This window comes from Moschus berezovskii, chromosome X (genome assembly GCF_049115385.1).
Source record: "Moschus berezovskii isolate FMDL1 chromosome X, NW_MosBer_1.0, whole genome shotgun sequence".
In the NCBI taxonomy this organism is placed as follows: domain Eukaryota; kingdom Metazoa; phylum Chordata; class Mammalia; order Artiodactyla; family Moschidae; genus Moschus; species Moschus berezovskii.
The window spans coordinates 62,293,933-62,309,394 of record NC_142488.1 but is presented as its reverse complement, the minus strand read 5'-3'; the positions used below and the strand labels follow the sequence as shown (position 1 = coordinate 62,309,394).

The 15,462-nt window shown below is 38.3% G+C and overlaps 1 protein-coding gene across 1 annotated transcript in view; it reads right to left on the bottom strand.

Annotated features, from left to right (window-relative positions):
• KIF4A (kinesin family member 4A) overlaps positions 1 to 15,462 on the bottom strand; it is a 130,771-nt gene that overhangs the window by 54,396 nt on the left and 60,913 nt on the right. Inside the window, exons 11-13 of the mRNA XM_055438429.1 lie at positions 5,104 to 5,236; positions 3,465 to 3,523; positions 3,251 to 3,356 (exon numbers count right to left, since the gene is read on the bottom strand). Coding sequence (XP_055294404.1) covers positions 3,251 to 3,356; positions 3,465 to 3,523; positions 5,104 to 5,236 — 298 coding nt within the window. The remainder of the gene's footprint in view (positions 1 to 3,250; positions 3,357 to 3,464; positions 3,524 to 5,103; positions 5,237 to 15,462) is intronic.

Below are 15,462 nucleotides of genomic sequence, written 5' to 3'. Positions count from 1 at the left end.
AGAGTAGATCTGATTCAACATGCCCCGTAGAAGACATGTCGTTACTTTGAGTTTACCTTTTGGCCCAATAAAATTTCACAACGCTAAGGTTTACGCTTTGGTGACATTCTATGTGAACATGTCAGGATTCTGCCTTTATAATCCTAAATGTAAATATATAACAATAGGATTTATTTCAATCTAATAGCTTCTTTCTTCCTCATTTTAAGGCTACTATGAACCTCTTGTAATAAAAAGATATACATTTGCTGAAGGTGGTGGTCAGGCGAACAAGGCCATGGTATATTTAGCTACATTAGCCAGCAATACCCACCAAAATGAAGTTTGTGCTTACAGGCTGTAGGCAATAGCATTACTGGCATGCAAAAATCTTTTTATGGAACTGGTCTTGAAGGAGGGGGTTAAGAACCAAAAAAAAAGTTCGATTTTGTGGGAATTGAAAAGACTACATGAATTTCCTCACAGGTAACTGTTATAGGAGGTTTGCTTGAATTATATTTTAAAGGAAGAAATAGTACAGTTTAGCATTTAAAACCCTAGGAGAAAGGTCCAGGAACAGTGACTGTCTCATAACTGAAAAAGGGGGTGTTTGCCCGTCACTTAAAATAAAAATAGTTTTAATCCAAAATGAAGGGCACAAGCATTTACATTTAAAACATTTTTCTTTCACTGTAGTGAGTCTTAATAAAAGCCACAGGACACCTTGTTGTGTATTTCCTAAAATATATATAGCTAGGAGGGTCTCCAAACAGTAGACACAGAAAACTCTGATTCAAAAGTCCAGCAGGAAGTCAGGGACTTTATCAGCTTGTGGCAATCCTGCTGTGTGTGCCGAGTGAATTTTAGTGGCAGACACTGCAATTCTCTAGAGTTCCTCTGAGCCAACCACCACTAGCAACTTCCTCCATAGGCATGCCAGGCACCAGTCATACTGCCAGATTCTCACTGAGGATGTGACTTCTATTATTTTGTTAACTTTGTTCCATTGATTTCCTTCTTCATCTTTCCCATGTGACCCAAAGACCCAGAAATAAATGATATAGAATCCTTTAAGATCAGTGTAGTGGCTATGAACAATGGTGCCCTGGATCACTCTTTTCTGATCTTAGTAAGTTTTGGCTCCAGCAGGGTTCTGCAGCCTTGACTGCCTGAATTCTGAGGCAGTCTCTCACAAAGTTTTCATACATGAGATGCTTCATCTCTATTACAGATGGTGGAATTGAACCTTGTGATAGTCATTCTCTAGCATGCACTCTATCTTCAGCCACAATGATGTTCTTACCATGTTCTAAACATTTATACCTCCGCTTTTGCGAGTACCTTTTCCTCATATAGATCATCCTTTCCCCTTTCTCTGTGTGGCAAACTCCTACCCATTTTTTAGGACTCGGTTTCTTCTTCCTAAATTTTCTAGGCAGTTAATCATCCCTTCTGTTGGGCTCCCATCACTCTTTGCTCATATTGCTGATGTAAAAGGGTTAAAACAGACATGAGAGAAGGTTCCTAGTTTTCCTTGCCTTTTTCCTTTCTCTCTTTTTTGCCATCTCTCCCACCTGTCATCCTTGACCAACTGACAAAAAACAAGACTTGCAAGAACAATTCTTGAAAATGATTAGAAAATTAGCAGCATGGATTGCATCAAAATTCTTGAGCAAGAAGCATGAAAACTGGAGCATCCTCCAATCAAAAGATTCACAGCAATTAACAACAAAAACTGCCACCTGAGCCAAACCACAAAGATACACATCTCTCTCTTCTTACCCTATGAAACTCCAATCATATTTCAACTCAGGGAGTTAGTTGGAGTTCAGGAGATCCCTGAGTACATCAGCTGAATAATGTATTTAATCTCAAGTCACTTGAATTATTTTCTTTTGATATTAATACAGTACCTAGCAAGGTTACACAGCTAGTGAGTGGCAGAATGGGCTTCAAACCAGGGTTTTTCTGGCTCTGGAACTCAGATTCTCAAATACTATGGCCTGTTTGTTGGATAAATGAATTGTCATCTTGGACTACCTGTTATAATTTTATACAGTACTACTTATTCTAAAACACTGCTTTCTAGTCTTTTGGTATTTTACTCATTTAATCTCTTGAACTGGCCATCCTAAACATTCCCCCCACAATATTGTATGGTATTTTTTTCACTGACTCTTTAAGAGTAAAATAGAGGTCTGGATGATTTTATGATACTCTGTTGACAACTCTACAACATCATGGGGCAAGACCCAGGGTAGAGAATCACTGTTCTGGTAAAATTAAAACCTCTGTTTCAGAACTATGAATATCTACCAGGCATTTACATACACATTACTGCTTCATAATAATAATCAAGAGAGTACAGATGGAACAAAACAAACCCTAATTTTTTACCAACTATGACCCTGAACATAATATGATTTTGATTTTTTAAAAAAGTTTTTATGCCTAAGGACTAAGAGAAGGAACATCAAAATAAGAGGTTTTTAGGATGGTAGGACTGTAAGAATTTTTCATCTGGAAAAAACAACCACCACCATCCCAATAAAACCCACCAATAACTACTATAATAGTTCTAAAAATAAATAGAAATGGGAACTTACAGCAGAATGATCAGTCAAACTAATTTATTACTGGTTATAAAAGAGAGCTATGGTATTCCTTGGAGGCTCTGCACTATGGGTCAGAATCCTGCTTATTTAAAATCTGGGTATGGTATAAGGCCTCTTATTAAGTTAGCCTACACTGAAAGGACAGCAAATCAACGACCGCTGCTTGAGCTACCCAGGCAATTTTGCACCCGTGTTGCTGTTTCCAGTGTGTGATTAGAATACTGAAATAATAATGTTCCATTGCACATGTGATCTATGAGTGTTTTAACTAATTCAATATTCAGATTGTATCCAATGATCCATGATCTTTGTCCTCAACAACTCACAATCAAGTTGTTTCAGCAAAAGGTACAGGGTTTGATGGGTTTATAAGCATCAAGAGAAGCAAACAAAAGCAATATGCCTATTTACACCACCCTTACATGGGGGGGGGGCTTCCCTGGTGGCTCAGAGGTTAAAGCGTCTGCCTCCAATGCGGGAGACCTGGGTTCGATCCCTGGGTCGAGAAGATCCCCTGGAGAAGGAAATGGTAACCCACTCCAGTATTCTTGCCTGGAGAATCCCATGGACAGAGAAGCCTGGTAGGCTACAGTCCACGGGTCGCAAAGAGTCGGACACGACTGAGCGACTTCACATCACATCATTACTTGGCTTACCGATAGCTGGGTAATCACTTGCTGCAGGTTACGAATTATCTCTACATTTTCTTTTAATTCCTGGTCTTCCAAAGTCTCCACTAGCTTTTGAAGATCCACTTTGCAGCTGAAAATTTAAGCAAAGGAACCCAACGGGTTAATCAAAGGCCAGCGAGTCCATGGTTATGCACTAAGGTGGTATAGGTCACTAACAACCATCTGGGAGGAAACTTACGCTGCATGCTTCCTGAGCTCTTCTAGCTTGGCATTCATTTTTTCATTTGCGTGTTCTGTCTGCAACAAAGATCCAAGAGATCATCAGTGGCAGTGTCTGATAGCCTCACCTAATTATGCCCTCTCTTCTACTTTTAATGGATTAAAACCCAGGTAGAGAGGCTGCCTCATTTGCTGTAATAGAGGATTTACTGGGCTTTGGTTATTTAGAAATGCGTTTTTTAAGTCATGGAAATTAGCCCTTCAGTCAACATAAGCTACTAAAAATAACATCCAAGCAGCTGGGTCTTCTGCTTGCCATGAAGCTCAGCTATGGGGTGGAGTGTGAAGCCTTAATTCCATAGAGAACCTTGCAACTGGGGGGAAAAGCAATACTTCTTGGCATGCTATTCCTTGCGGTTTGCAAAAAGCCCACTTGCCTGATAGTTTTAGAAAAATAAAGCAAAAAAAAGGATGAGGTATAAGAATGATGGCAAAGAAGACAAAATGGCAGAGACAGCTACATTTTGGAAAGGGTGATTGATACTTTTCATTTTATTTCAATCATAGTATCTGTAACACGCTAGATGCTGCAACAGATTTGAGAAGGGCAGTTTATATAGGACACAAATGCTGTGCTTGTTATGAAGTTCTGACAAGACATCAAACAAAAACCCTTTGGGCAGCCATTGTAACAACCTTAAAAAGGTCAGATGGGTATGTGGCTAGAAAAACAAGTACCGTCTGTTACGTCAGCCACACTCACATGTTAAGCACAGTTTCTAGGGTTACTTCAAAGACATAAAATGTGGCACTGGAGATAGAAAACTGTATATAAAAAATTCCTTAGATCCCATTTTCACCCTTCTGCTAGTAATGGACATTGCAATGGACCTAGGATTTAGCCCCCTTTAAAGAAATCTTTAAGCAGCTTACCCTTCCTTGACTGCAGTACACTGATGCATAAAGGTGTGTAAATTACAGATGTTCAATTACATTTTAGTGGAAACTCATTTTCACTGCTGGCAATAGCTGTGTTATAAAAGACTGAGCTGTATTTAGACTAGTAGAAAAATGTTAGTGACAAGAGCCAGCACTGAACCAGGAGGTTACTATCTGAGAGGTAGTAGGACACAAAACTGGTGTAGTTAGTTACATTGTGATCCACCATTTGAAAATTTTCCATATGTAAAAGGAGCTAAAATTAATTCCCCAGATGTTTTATCTCATCATGGCAGCTGTTAGGATGGGATGTGAAATGTGACAACATTTGGGGATGGGAGATAGAAAGGAACTAAAATCTTAGTGAGGAGATTTTTAATTGGTATTATGGATGATTAGGCAGAACTTAAGTTGACAGAGGGACCTGGTTCTTTCCTCTCTGCTCTTTCAGATCAAATCCATTTTAAAATGGGATTCATGAAGATTCTTTGTGGTAGATACATAGGTGTTCACAGTATAATTCCTTTAACTTCTCTGTATGTTTGATTATACTTTGTTGGATTTTCCCTGGAGGGCTTCCATGGAGGATATGGCAATACTAATCCATTTCTTTTCATGTAACTTGTCTCTCATAATGAGAAGCACATTAAATATTTCAGAAACTAAAGCTAGTAAATGTCCAGATTGCTAGTTTAGTCTTGGAGTCTTTGGAGCCTCACCAAAATGATCCTCTCCAACATCTGAGCTGTCTGACCAGCAGCCTCACTTAGACCACGACTTAATTTTTCATTCTCCTCTATCAGTGACTGATTCTTCTCCATTAGAGATTGAAGATTCTCTGATGGTTCCACACTAAAACAAAGAAAATAACATATGAGAAAAAGATCTGATCAATAATACCTATATTGGAGGTGGATTAAAAATATATATCCCATAGGCTTTTGGGGGGCTTGGTTTAAAATTACCCCTTGTGAGTCTAGAAAAAGTATGTCCATTCTTCCAGCCAAGTAGTATACTGGATAAATAAAAATGTATGCCTGAACTACTTTAAATTAATGGTTTGGAGGAAAGTAATAATTTAGAGCCAGATATGGTTAGAAAATTTTGAAAGAGATGGGAATACCAGACCACCTGCCTCTTGAGAAACCTGTATGCAGGTCTGGAAGCAACAGTTAGAACTGGACATGGAACAACAGACTGGTTCCAAATAGGAAAAAGAGTATGTCAAGGCTGTATATTGTCACCCTGCTTATGTAACTTACATGCAGAGTACAACATGAGAAACGCTGCGCTGGAAGAAGCACAAGCTGGAATCAAGATTGCCGGGAGAAATATCAATAACCTCACAAATGCAGATGACATCACCCTTATGGCAGAAAGTGAAGAACTAAACAGCCTCTTGATGAAAGTGAAAGAGGAAAGTGAAAAAGTTGGCTTAAAGCTCAACATTCAGAAAACTAAGATCAGGGCATCCGGTCCCATCACTTCATGAAAAATAGATGGGGAAACAGTGGCTGACTTTATTTTTTTGGGCTCCAAAATCACTGAAGATGGTGATTGCAGCCTTGAAATTAAAAGACGCTTACTCCTTGGAAGGAAAGTTATGACCAACCTAGAGAGCATATTAAAAAGCAGAGACATTACTTTGCCAACAAAGGTCCATCTAGTCAAGGCTACGGTTTATTCCAGTAGTCATGTATGGATGTGAGAGTTGGACTATAAAGAAAGCTGAGCACCAAAGAATTGATGCTTTTGAACTGTGGTTTTGGAGAAGACTCTTGAGAGTCCCTTGGACTGTAAGGAGATCCAACCAGTCCATCCTAAAGGAGATCAGTCCTGGGTGTTCATTGGAGGGACTGATGTTGAAGCTGAAATTCCAATACTTTGGCCACCTGATGCAAAGAGCTGACTCATTTGAAAAGACCCTGATGCTGGCAAAGACCGAGGGCAGAAGAAGGGGATGACAGAGAATGAGATGGTTGGATGGCATCACCGTCTCAATGGATATGGGTTTGGGTGAACTCTGGGAGTTGGTAATGGACAGGGAGGCCTGGTGTGCTGTGGTTCATGGGGTCGCAAAGAGTTGAACATGACTGAGCGACTGAACTGAACTGAACTGATGGTTGCAACAGGAGTTACTAATTTTTACCCTTAGCTCCTGGTTTAAGATCTTTCGAATTATTCCAAATATGTAAGAAGTTTCCCTCTTCCCATTCTCAATCCTTCATTAAAGATTATGGAAGCAGAGAAAGAAGAGGTATGGAGGAGGTAGAAGTGAAACTCCTCATGGTCAAACTTTAAGCTCATCAACATAAATGACTTACCGATCTGCTGTACAGTTTAGGGAAATAGCATTTAGGAACAAAAATGTTGAAATGATGATCTGTGGTCACTAAGAACACATTTCACAACTTTCCATAAATAAGTGCTCCCTTCTAAACGCTTGCCTTGCTTCAAACTGATGACCCACAGCCTCCTGTTCATTTGTCTATCAATTTTGAATGGTTTAGCGTGGGTGGTGGCAGCAATGGCATTCATTTCAAATAGGAGTGAAAGGAAGGGACAGAAATAGTTTAAAAGATAAGAATGTTTGGAATTTATGCAGATAATTTGCTATATCAGTTCCAGAATAATGAAGCAGATCAATAAAAAGCAGTTTTGATTTTTTTTTAATGCACTGGGATTAATTGTTCAAAAGTCTGGAAAATAGGACTGGCAAAAAATGATCAGAAGAAATATGAAGATTCGATTTGAAGGAAACGGCAGGGGGAAGTGAATAGTTGCAAGGATATAATAAAGAGAAAAAAAGGACAGGGAACAGCTATGCTCAATCTCAAGAAAGGACAGAAAAAGATTTTAGGAACAGATGCCCTCTCACCCAGTTTAAGACTTCTATGAATTCTTATAGAAGATCTTAGCATGTTCTTTATCAAAAAGTTAATAGCAAGGCCACACTATAGGGTCTCATATTATACTCTTGAGAATTTATTAGAACTCTTATGAAGTATGTTCAATTAAAATGTGGATTATAAAAATAAACTATGGGTAAATTTAGTGCTATTTTAGATTGTTCTGATTTCTTTATTGTTATTAAACTGAAAACTTCCATGTATCATTCATGCAAGTTGACAAGATCCAAAGTAATGATACTTTTTACTCAATAGTTTCTTTCCCTCTAAAAATTTCCAAGGTTTCTCCAAATGGAGAAAATACAATGGAAACCAATGTTTCCTCTTTTCAGATGCTATTTAACTGCCAATGCTACTAGGAATTCAAGTTAGTTGAGTATGTGCAAATTGACAAACAGGCTCAGAAAATCTATACAAAAGTTTCAATGATACACATTCAAAAAGGAAAGTACATAACCTAAGGAAAAAAGCAAAAAAAATTCATGCATATAAACTAAATTTTGTTAAAAAGCCTTAAGAAACGTCTCTAAAAATATAAGTGTACATTTTTTTGAGGAAAGCAGTAGCATCTTTATTTCTCTGAAAAACATTGAGCAATTGAGTTAAATTGATTCTTTATCAACTATTTCTTAGAATCTGTTACTTTTGTAGCTGAAATTATATCCTATAACTTATTCTAGGTAGTCAGAAGTCTGAAATGGTTTTGGTTAGTCTTGTCTTACATGAAACAAGTCTATACTAAATTGAAAGGAAAGGAAGATAGGTCAACTGCTTCTAAACTGGCTATACTAGAACGAATGCTTAGTAGACCCTTTAAAAGATCCAAGCTTTCCTCAGTTTCTTTATCCAACATTCTTAAAATGTTATCAGGAAACCAAGATTAAATGATCCAAAGAGGGAGGAATTCAAAGAGAAAGGCAGTCATTTCCGGATGATAAAATTATGGCAATTTTAAGATTTATTCTTTATACTTTTCTATGTGTCCTACAAGAAGCAATGTATCACTTTTATAATCAGAAACAATGATTGAGTTATTGCAAAATAAGGATATTAAAATAAAATAGGTTCACACCAAACACCAAATGGAAAAATGAAATGTACAAAGTAAAAGCAACATAAGTACTAGAAGAAAACATGGGTGTATTCCTCTTTAATCTTGGCATACTGAAAGGCTTTCTAACTATGAATCAAAATTCAGAAACATGAGAACATAAAAACAATGTAGCTACTTTGGAAAATGGTTTGGCAGTTTCTTTAAAAGTTAAACATATGACCATGAAATTCCACTTGTACCTTCCCAATAAAAAACATATATCCATACAAAAACTTGCAATTTGATGTTCATGGCAGCATAATTACTAATAGCCCCAAAGTTGAAACAACCCAAAAGTTCATCAACTGGGAAACAGACAAAATGTGGTATATCCAGACAACGGAGTACTATTTAACAATGAAAAGGTATGAAGTATTGATAATCTCAGAAATATTATAGGTCAAAGAAATCAGACAAAAAGTTCACATACAGCAAGATTCCACATATATGAAACGTCCATAATAGGCAAATCTTGTAGAAAGCAGATTAGTGATTGCCTGGGTTTGGGAGTGGGAATAGTAGTGACTACAATTGGGCACAAAGGATCTTCTTGGAGTGATGGAAATGTTCCAAAACTGGATTGTGGTGATAGTTGCACAACTCTGTAAATTTACTAAAAACCATTGAATTGGGACTTCCCTGGTGGCGCAGTGGATAAGAATGTGCCTGCCAATGCAGGGGACATGAATTCAATCCCTGGTCCAGGAAGATTCCACATGCTGCAGAGCAACTAAGCCTGTGCGCTGCAACTACTGAGTCCAAGTGCTGCAACTACTGAAACCCATGAGCCTAGAGCCTGTGTTCCACAACAAGAGAAGACATGGCAATGAAGAGCCCTCACACCACAACAAAGAATAGCCCCAGCTCACTGCAACCAGAGGAAAAAGCCTGTGCACAGCAAGGAAGACCAAGTGCAGCCAAAAAAACCCATCGAATTGTATAATTAAAGTAAATGGATTTAATGGTATATAAATTATATCTCAATAAATCTAGAGGTTAAAAAAATCCAGAGGTAATAAAAAATGTCTCATAAACTTTTTACTACATAAAAGTTTATTTTTTTTGCACAACCAAAAAAACCACAAAGTACAAAACAAATTAGGAGAAAATATTTGTGACACTACAGACAAAAGACTAATATCACTGATATACAAAGAACTATTGAAAATAAGGGCCAAAATTAGTATGGTTATCATTAAAAAAAAAAAAAGAAAGAAAATACCAAGTACTGGCAAGGATGTGGAGAAATCAACATTTGTGCACTTCTGGAGGAATGTAAAATAATGTAGTCACTATGGAAAAGGGTATGGCAATTTAATTAAAAAATAAAAAATAGAATAAATATATGATCCAGCTATTCCACTTCTGGGTATATACCCAAAAACTGAAAGCAGAGTTATTTGCATGCACATGTTCATAGAAACATTATTCACAATACCCAAGAGGTAGAAGCAACCCATGTCCATCGACACATGAAGGGATACACAACATGTGGTATATACATACAATGGAATACTATTCAGCCTTTAAGCGGAACAAAATTCTGGGACTTCCCTGGTGGTCCAGTAGGTAAGAATCCACCTTGCAAACTTCCCTGGTGGTGGAGTGGAGAATCCTCCTGCCAATGCAGGAGATATGGCTTGGATCCTCAGTCTGGGAAGATTACAATAGAATGGGAAAGACTAGAGATCTCTTCAAGAAAATTAGAGACACCAAGAGAACATTTCATGCAAAGATGGGCTGTACAAAAAAGGACAGAAATGGTATGGACCTAATAGAAGCAGAAGATATTAAGAACAGGTGGCAAGAATACACAGAAGAACTATACAAAAAAGATCTTTATGACCCAGGTAACCATGATGGTGTGATCACTCACCTAGAGCCAGCCATTCTGGAATGCAAAGTCAAGTGGGCCTTAGGAAGCAACACTATGAACAAAGCTAGTAGAGGTCATGAAATTCCAGTTGAGCTATTTCAAATCCTATAAGATGATGCTGTAAAATGCTGCACTCAATATGCCAGCAAATTTGGAAAACTCAGCAGTGACCACAGGACTGGAAAAGGTCAGTTTTCATTCCAATTCCAAATAAAGGCAATGCCAAAGACTGTTCCAACTACTGCACAATTGCATTCATCTCACACACTAGCAAAGTAATGCTCAAAATTCTCCAAGCCAGGTTTCAACAGTACATGAACAAAGAACTTCCAGATGTTCTAGCTGGATTTAGAAAAGGCAGAGGAACCAGAGATCAAATTGCCAGCATCTGTTGGATCACAGAAAAAGCAAGAGTTCCAGAAAAACATCTGCTTCTGCTTTATTGACTACACCAAAGCCTTTGACTGTGTGGATCACAACAAACTGTGGAAAATTCTTAAAGAGATGGGAATACCAGACCACCTGACCTGCCTCCTGAGAAATCTGGATACAGGTCAAGAACCAACAGTTAGAATCGGCCATGGAACAACAGACTGTTTCCAAATTGGGCAAGGAGTGCGTCAAGGCTGTATGTACCGCTTATTTAACTTACAGGCACAGTACATCATGAGAAATGCTGGGCTGGATGAAGCACAAGCTAGAATCAAGATTGCTAGGAGAAATACCAAGAACCTCAGATATGCAGATAACACTACGCTTATGGTAGAAAGCGAAGAACTAAAGAGCCTCTTGATGAAAGTGAAAGAGGAGAGTGAAAAAGTTGGCTTAAAATTCAAAAAGCGAAGATCATGGCATCCAGTCCCCATCACTTCATGGAGAAACAATGAAAACAGTGACAGACTTTAGATTTCTGGGCTCCAAAATCACTGGAGATGGTGACTGCAGCCATGAAATTAAAAGATGCATGCTCCTTGGAGGAAAGCTAAAGACCAACCTAGACAGCATATTGAAAAGCAGAGACAAATGTCTGTATAGTCAAAGCTATGGTTTTTCCAATAATCATGTATGGATGTGACAGTTGAACTCTAAAGAAAGCTGAGTGCCGAAGAATTGATGCTTTTGAACTGTGGTGTTGGATAAGACTCTTGAAAGTGCCTTGGACTCCAAGGAGATCCAACCAGTCCATCCTAAAGGAAATCAGTCCTGAATATTCATTGGAAGGACTGATGCTGAAGCTGAAGCTCCAATACTTTAGCCACCTGATGTGAAGAACTGACTCATTGGAAAAGACCCTGATGCTGGAAAAGACTGAAGGTGGAAGGAGAAGGGGATGACAGAGGATGAGATGGTTGGATGGCATTACCTACTCGATGGACATGAGTTTGAGCAAGCTCCGGGAGTTGGTGATGGACAGGGAAGTCTGGTGTGCTGCAGTCCATGGGGTTGCAAAGAGTCAGACACAACTAAGCAACTGAACTGAAGTGAACTGGGAAGATTCTACATGCTAGGGAGCAACTGAGCCCTTGTGCTACAACTACTGAGCCCTTGTGCTGCAACTACTGAAGCCCACATGCCTAAAGCCTGTGCTCCACAAGAAGAGAAGCCTCCACAATGAAAAGCCTGTGCCCCTGCAATGAAGAGTAGCTCCTCCCCACTTGCCTCAACTAGAGAAAGCCCATGCACAGCAACAAAGATCCAGCACAGCCAACATAATAATAATAATAAAATAAAAAGAATCTGCTTTGCAACGCAGGGGACATGGTTTGATCCCTGGTTAGGGAACTAAGATCCCACATGCCTCAGAGCAACTAAGCCCATGCATCACAACTACAGAACCCATGTGCTGCAACTACTGAGCCTGCGTGCCACAACCAGAGAGTCTGTGCACCACAATGAAAGATCCCGTATGACACAACAAAGATCCCCTGTGCCGCAACTAAGACACAACTCAGCCAAATAAATCAATATTTTAAAAAGAGGAAGGAAATTCTCACACATACGACAACATGGATGAAACTTGAAGACATCATGCTAAGTGAAACATAACAGTCGCTCAAGGACAACTATTGTATTATTCCATTCATATGAGGTACTTAGAGTAATCAATGAAAGTAGAATTATGATTGCCAGGGGCTGGAGAGAAGGGGAAACAAGGAGTTATTTTTTAATGGGTACAGTTTCAGTTTTGAAAGATGAAAGAAAAAAGTTTGAGGAATGGATGGTGCTGCTGGTTGCTCAATATTGTGAATATACTTAATGCCAATGAACTGTATACTTAAATTGATAAAATTTTTATGCATATTTAATCACATTTTTTAAAAAAAGGGCCAACGGATCAAAAAACCCAATAAGAAATGGGACACATGAACAGACAGTTTACCAGAAAAAGAGATAATAATGGCCCTGAAACATTTGGGGAAAAAAGCTCAAACCCATTCATGATTAAAGGAATGCAAAATAAAACAACACTGAGATAGAACTTCTCTTGTATCAGATTAGCAAAAATTGAAAATATATGACAACACATTCTATTGGCAAGGCTGTGGGGAAAAAAGCACTCTTACACACTGCTGCTGGGAATACAAATGGGTATAATCTTGGAAGGGAATGTGGCAATATCTAACAAAACCACACATGCACTTACCTTTTGCCCCAGCAATCCCATTCCTAGAAACCTACTCTGAAGAAAACTAACAATATGAAAATATATGCATGGACTTCCCTGGTGGTTCAATGGCTAAGATTCCACACTCTCAATGCAGGGGTTCTGAGTTCTATCCCTGGTCAGGGAACTAGATCCCACATGCCACAGCTAAGAGTTCACATGCCACAACTAAAGATCCCCCACGCTGCAACTAAGATCCAGTGCAGCTAATAAGGAAAGAAAGAAAAAAGAAGAAAATATACACATAAAAGGTTATTCACTGCAGCATGTCTGTAATTACAAAATATTGGAAGCAACCTAAATGCCCATACACAGGAGAGAAAGTGAGTTACTACGTATGGCACATATACACAATAAGAGTACCATGGAGCTGTACAAAAAAGAATGAGGAAGACTTCTATGAACTGATAAATGACTTTTGGAAAATACTTAAAAGCAAAGCCACAAAGTATATTTATAGTGTACTATCATTCTTATGAGAAAGAAGGGGGTATGAAATAATATGCAAGTAACCGCTCATTTGTACAAAAGAAATATAGGAAGAAACTAAAGAGATTGATTAAATACAGGGGTAAGGAGAATGTGGTGGTAAAGAAGTGGAAATAAGGGTGGAATGGGGACAGGATAGCAGGGACAAACAGGAACACTTCTCTGAGTATACATATTTTTTTCTTTTAAAAGACAATTGTGGTAAAAAGCATAACATAAAATTTACCATCTTAACCATTTTTAAGTGTACAGTTCAAAAGTGTTAGTATATTCACACTGTTGTGCAATGACTCTCCATAACATTTTCATCCTGTAAAACTGAAACTCCATACCCATTCAACAGCAACTCTCCATCCCTGGTCTATTCTTTTAGTTTTTGTCACTGTTTTTATTCATAGAATGCTCTTTACCTTCACCTATATGCACAGAGAACTTTGCCTATATTTTTTTTTAGTTCTTTTGTAGGTTTTTTCTTTTTTTATATTGTGGTAAAAAAACACATGGGCTTCCCAGGTGGCTCAGTGGGTAAAGAACCTGTATATAATGTAGGAGACACCGGAGATACAGGTTCAATTCCTGGGTCGGGAATATCCCCTGGAGGAGGACACGGCAACTCACTCCAGTATTCTCGCCTGGAGAATCCCATGGACAGAGGAGCATGGTGGGCTACAGTCTGTAGGTCACAAAGAGTTGGACACAACTGAAGTGACTGAGCACAGCACAGTACAGCAAAAAACATATAACATAAAACTTGTCATCTTAACTGCTTTTAAGTGTACAATTGAGTAGCATTAAGTATATTTACATTGCTGTGAAACAGATCGCCAGAAATTTTTCATCTTGTAAAACTCAAATTATATACCCACTAAATAATAACTCCCCTTTTGCCCCTCCCCTAGCCCTTGGTAACCACGCTACTCTTCATTTCTGTGAATTTGACTACTGTAAATTCCTTATATAAGTGGAATCATACAGCATTTGTCTTTTTGTGACTTGATTATTTCACTTCATGTTGTAACATGTGATAGGATCTCCTTCCTTTTAAAGGCTGAATGATATTGGGAAAGATTGAGGGCAGGAGGAGGAGGTAACAGATGGTTGGATGGCACAGTGACTCAATGGACATGAGTTTGAGCAAACTCTGGGAGATACTGAAAGGCAGAGAAACCTGGTGTGCTGCAGTCCATGGGGTCACAAAGAGTCAGACATGACTGAGAGACTGAATGATAACAACAACAACATTTTGTTGTATGTATATATTGTTGCTTAGTCGCTAAGTCATGTTCAATTCTTTTGTGACTCCATGGACTGTAGCCCATCAGGCTCTTCTGTCCACGGGATCTATTATGAATAGGTGGGTAAGCAAATATCTCTTTGAGACACTGTTTACAGTTCTTTAAGATATATACCCAGAAGTGGGATTGCTGGATCATATGGTAGTTCTATTTTTAATTTTTTGAGTTACCTCCATACTGCTTTCCATAGCAGTTATATCATTTTACAATCCATTCAACAATGTACAAAGGTTCTAATTTCTCCACATTCTCCCTGCATCCTTTCCAACATCTGTTATTTTCTGTTTTTTTTTATAGTAGCCATCCTGACAAGGTGTATAGTGATATCTCATTGCGATTTTGATTTACATTTCTCTGCTCTGAGTATATCTTTTTGTAAAACCCTGACTTTTAGACTATCAATAATGCTTAACATACTCTTCATATATCGAAAATATAAACAATTAAAACCAACCAAGCAAGATGTAGGGGGGATCCACAATAGAATACAAACAGTAACTCTGGGAAACAGTATCTTGCCTGGATACTTTAAAGTCTAAAGACAAAAAGAACTGTACATATATGTTGTAATCTAGTTACTAAAAGTGTTTCTCACAGGGGTATGGGCTAGCAATTCCAAAATTATTTTATGTGTCTACTAGAACTGAACTCGTAAGTAAATAGAATGCAGATAATGAGAGCTGGTTTTTCACTGTTGGAGAAAGAAGTTATAAACAAAGAGTGGGAAGATATTGGAATCAGAGGTATCAGT